Genomic DNA, 5,179 nt, shown 5'->3' with positions numbered 1-5,179 from the left:
ACTGGACAAAAATCGTGCACCTATGGATGAGGACAGTGGGTGGGGAGTGAGGGCAGGGGTGGGGTGGGAACTGGGAGGAGGGGAATTATGGGGGGAAAAAAGAGGAACAAATGTAATAATCTGAACAATAAAGATTTAATTAAAAAAAAAAAAAACAACAATGTGGAATATTGATAGGAAAAGTGGGCAATCAGATGAAGGCAAAAGAGGTGCCACCTAAAGAGCCCCAGCATGATGTGAGGTTAAACTGTGACTGTGACAGTGCCAGTGGGACAGATGGACCACTTCCTCCTGGGATTCAATCTGCCTCCTGCTCAGGCATTAATGGCAGGAATGGATCCTCATGAACAGGGTGTGGCCTTAAACGCACCACACCCAGTACCATGGCAGAAGGGTTTCAAGAGGAGGAGGAAGCATTCCCAAAAGGGTGGCCACTCAAGATAACAGAATAATGATACAGAGAAAAGGAATTCTATATATAGAAGCAAGAGCTTTCAACATCTTTGATTTCCCACCCTTTGGAATATAATAGAAAGATTAAATCTACAACTCACTAGGCCAAAGCTTTATTCGAACATGCCACCTAGGCGTAAGGGCCAGTGTCAGGCTTGTATGTGGGTGTGTTTGCATTTGTACATAAGCGTACATGCAAGTAAGTGTTGACACACATCCACTTTCAATCACACAGCCCTTTTCACTCGAGCTGCTTTTCCTTAGGACTCCAGGGAAGAACTTCACTTTGTGCCACGAGGACCCAGCCACAATACCACCCAATGAAAACAGTCTACAGGATTTCAGTTGCTTCTTCACAAAAAGTGTCTCTTTATTATAAAAGACGGCCAAATTTTCCATTCAGGAGAATAATTCTCCTTAGAGTTGGGTCAGTGTAACAAGTCTCTTGAGTTCAGGATTTAGATAGAGACACATCAATTTCTTATGATCTTTGACCTTCTGTCATGAGACTCTTCACTCCCAACTCCCTACATGCATCCTTCCTTAAGGTATCTATTGCTAGAAAGCTAACCAATAAATACAAACAACATTTAAGTGAGCATTTAATTTGACTTTCCAAATTTATGTTTCTCATATATTTATTTTATATTTCAATGAAAAGCAACACTAAAAATGAGAAAGTGAATGTATTTTTGTTATATCTGTTCACATTGCATCTCATTAAATTTTACTTATGTTTTAGTCTTAATGTTGATTATATTTTAAAATTATGACTTCTATTACATCTGTTTCATGGTTTCTTTTTTTCATGGTTTGTTTTTTTGTTTTTGTTTTTTGTTTGTTTTAATTGATTTCAGACATAAGAATCAGGAAAGCTAAACACCATGATGGAATGATGAAATGGAAATTAGAGGAATTAGAAGAAATGTGACTATAATTGGAACCCTAAGTGATCATACATTTTAGATATCCCAGTCATGGGGCAAGTAATGGGAATACCCAAAGCAAAACCAGAAGTCACTTTTGTGGTTGTTACGTAGTGGTCTTTCCTCTGCACTTGACCACCGCCTTTTGTATCATGCCCAATGATAGTGCTTTGCATACCCAAAGCCCAATAATCTCAACGTCTTCTTGCCTGCTTTGTTATGTGTTATGGAGTTTGTAATCAGACTTGTAATGAATCCAGCTCTGCCCTTTGTCATCCCTCTGGGAAGGGAACACTGAGAGGAGACTGCTTTGTTGATCTGTGCGCTCCCAGTTCCGGGAATCGGGGGACAGCTAATGTCCGCTGTGTTGGAAATATTAAATGCACAGCCATTCAGACCTTGAGGAACCAGCCTTTCAGCTCTTTCACAGTTAAGGAAATGAGGATCAGAGAAAGAGTATCTAGAGTGTTTTTTTAAAGGCTTAATTTTTAATTTTTACCTCTTATAAACTGAGTTACCTTGGGCAATTAATTGTTTTACCACTTCTGGGAATGTCAATTTCATCTGAAATTCAGGGAGAGTAATTCCTGCCCTTTCAGTGTAGTTATAGAGTCACGTTAGTAATTTTCAATTCATAGAAGTTAAGTAACTCAGTGCTTTATCTATATGATCGGTTTTCTACCTGTAAGGTAAAGCCAATGTTCCATAAATGCTAGAACTCATAACTTTATCTTGCTGTGTGACCCATTTACAAAAGCATATTATGATCAGGGATCCTACAGGTGGACCCAGGAGGTAAGGAGTGTTTCTGTGAGAAGGAGGAGGTGTTTCTTTCCATGGAGCCCTCACAAGTTTCAGGCCACTCGATGGGATCAGGCCTGCAGAGAAAATGCGAGAACAATGTTGAGATGTGGCCATTTTGTCTCATTTCCTTCACTGAGCTGATATTTTTTCCAGGCCACATTCTTTCATGAGTGGAATTCCCCATGCCAGTCAGTTGTTGTTTTGTCTAGAATGTTTCAAGCTTTATAAGTACATGCAGCTTTAGTAGCATCTTGATTATTAAAAGCTTAAATCAAAAAATGCTTTTCTTGTAGCTCAGACCATTTTAATGAAATGACCTCAGATATTTATTTATTACTTTAAAATATATTTTTTATTGATTTCAGAAGAAGAAGGGAGAGGAAGAAAGAAGCATCAATGATGAGAGAGAATCATTGATCAGCTGCCTCCTGCACGCTCCCCACTGGGATTGAGCCTGCAACCCAGGCACATGCGCTGACTAAGAATCTAACTGTGACCTCCTGGGTGATAAGTCGATGTTCAACCACTGAGCCACGCTGGCTAGGCTGACCTCAGATTTTTAGGACTTATATTAAAGTATACACAAAAAAAAGAGTAGAGAGTATTATATAACACCACAATATATTATAAACTCCAATCAAACCATTTGATCTAGGCAGCTTAAACTTTGTGTGCAGTTTATAAAGCAAGAGTATCCTGTCCTATTTCCTCATGTGTCAAATGTGAATATTATCTACCTCATAAGATGTCAGGACATTCGTAAGAATTACACGATCTGTAATTGTTGAGTAAACATTAATTGCTATTTTTGTTACTGATACTGTCCTTGTTTTACCTTCCATGGCTCAAATATCCTATAGTCATTAAACAAATATCTTTAATTCTTAGAATTCAGAGCTGCACATGTTTTCTTCACATTCCTTTAGAATTATTAAAGCTGGAGACCACTGGGCCTAGCATCTCCGACTTCTTGAAGTTCCCATTTGGAAGGCTGCCCATATTTAAACACATGCACTTATTTGAGAGAGGGGGTAGGGGTAGTCATCTGATCTTAGTTTGTATCTTCAGGATTTGAAGGAGCCGCTCTCGGATCTGCTTAGTGCGGACAGCATAGACAATGGGATTGAGGATTGGAGGAATGAGGAGGTAGAAGTTGGCCAACAGAGTGTGGATTGGAGGAGGCACCTGGTGACCAAATCGATGAATGAGGGAGGAGACGGCAATGGGAACATAAAAGATCAGAATGGCACAGATGTGAGAACCACATGTCCCCAGGGTTTTAATCCTGGCCTCAGGGGTGGCCAGCCCCATCACAGCTCTGAAAATCATCACATAGGAGGCAGCGATGGCCATTGAGTCCAGGATCAGCACCAGGAAGCCAATGCTCAGCCCATAGACATTATTGATCCTGCTGTCACCGCACGCCAAGGTGACCACAGCCATGTGCTCACAGTAGGAGTGCACGATGACTCGGGCTTTGTAAAGGGGCAGCTGCAAGCGGATCATCACAGGCAGAGGTCCAATGTAGAGTATACCCCGGAGGAGGGCAGCCAGTCCCAAACGTCCCACCATAGTATGAGTGAGCACGGTGGTATGCCGCAGTGGGTCACAGATGGCTACATAGCGGTCAAAAGCCATAGCAAGAAAAATGCCTGACTCGACTGTGGCAAAGCAGTGAATGAGAAACATTTGGGTCAAACAGGCATCCAGGCCAATGTCACCAGCACCAAACCAGAAGATTCCCAGCAGTTTGGGCATGGTGGAAGTGGAGAGAACCAGGTCAATGACAGCCAGCATGCACAGGAAGAAGTACATGGGCTGGTGCAGGCTGCGCTCTACTCTTACCACAGCCAGAATGGTGATATTCCCCACCACAGCCACCAGGTACATGGAGCTGAAGGGGATGGAGAGCCAGATGTGCAGAGATTCCAGCCCTGGGATGCCAGTGAGCTGGAAGGAGCTGGGTACCGAGCAGACATTATGAAAAGTGAGCATAGCTATTCATAAATGAACCTTCTCACTTGGGCCCCAAAATGCAGTAGAACTTTTCTTCTAGAAATAAAAGACAAGAGGATTTTATTCTTAAGTCCTATAATAAAGAATAGGATCATTGATAAGATGCTATAAGGCAGCTTTTCAGTCATTTAACTCTTCAGGACTGTGCAGTATCTCTCAGGATCATATTTGGTTTCAAAGTGAGGACTCCTTGAAAGAAGAGACACATTGATGTTGAGAAATACAAATAGCAGTTAATTTTATTCAGCACTTATTATGTAATGTCATTTTTACAGTGTATTTGTTTTCAGGGTCTAAGAGATACCAGAATGTGTTCCTATGTATATTACAGGAATGTCGAGGAAGGGAAGAAACTTTGTCTTCCACATTTTGAACCTAGTTGGGTTGAACAGAGCAGAGTAGTCAGTGGTCTGGGCTTTAGAATTTTCCAGATATGGTGTCAGATCCTGGTAATAGGAGTTTAGACAAGTTACTTTTTCTCATTAGATAAATACAACTGACTTCATTCCACAGCAAACTTAAACCACTGTGACCTAGAGAAGTCATTAAATGCATTCTCATTTAATCTGACACAATGACACCAAGCATTATATCTTTTTAGAATAATGTGTAAAACCCAAAATACATCCAATTAACTTCAAAGAACTCTGGAATGTCTATCTCTGAAGGGAGCCATAATGCTGGGAGGATGGCAACCTATGTAAGTCTGTTGCAGTGACTTTATCCCACAGAATTCCTCTCCATAAGCTGTGTTTTGTCCATCTCAAGGTTCTCATAGATCACTACAAATGGAAATAGAGACAGTGTTGGCAGTAGCCATAAAGTGAAATACTACTCAGCCATAAGAAAAGATGAAATACTGCCATTTGTGAATATCATGCTAAGCAAAATAACTCGGACAGAAAAAGTTAAGAACAATAAAAGGGGACTTGTCTATTTTACCCTTACCAGTTATTAACTGGCTTTTATAACTTGATGTT

General features: G+C 40.8%; 1 protein-coding gene across 1 annotated transcript; it reads right to left on the bottom strand.

Annotated features, from left to right (window-relative positions):
• Positions 1-3,224: 3,224 nt before the first annotated feature.
• LOC102758546 (olfactory receptor 52M1) lies at positions 3,225-4,178 on the bottom strand. The gene has a single exon (XM_006762340.1). The coding sequence runs from the start codon at positions 4,176-4,178 to the stop codon at positions 3,225-3,227; it is 954 nt and encodes a 317-aa protein (XP_006762403.1).
• Positions 4,179-5,179: the final 1,001 nt, after the last annotated feature.

Source organism: Myotis davidii, unplaced genomic scaffold (assembly GCF_000327345.1).
Source record: "Myotis davidii unplaced genomic scaffold, ASM32734v1 scaffold58, whole genome shotgun sequence".
Classification (NCBI taxonomy): domain Eukaryota; kingdom Metazoa; phylum Chordata; class Mammalia; order Chiroptera; family Vespertilionidae; genus Myotis; species Myotis davidii.
This window is presented reverse-complemented; position numbering and strand designations above follow the sequence as displayed.

Bases quoted from the DNA above. Each gene is read 5' to 3' on its own strand.
- LOC102758546 (XM_006762340.1), bottom strand. From the start codon at position 4,178: ATGCTCACTTTTCATAATGTCTGCTCGGTACCCAGCTCCTTCCAGCTC.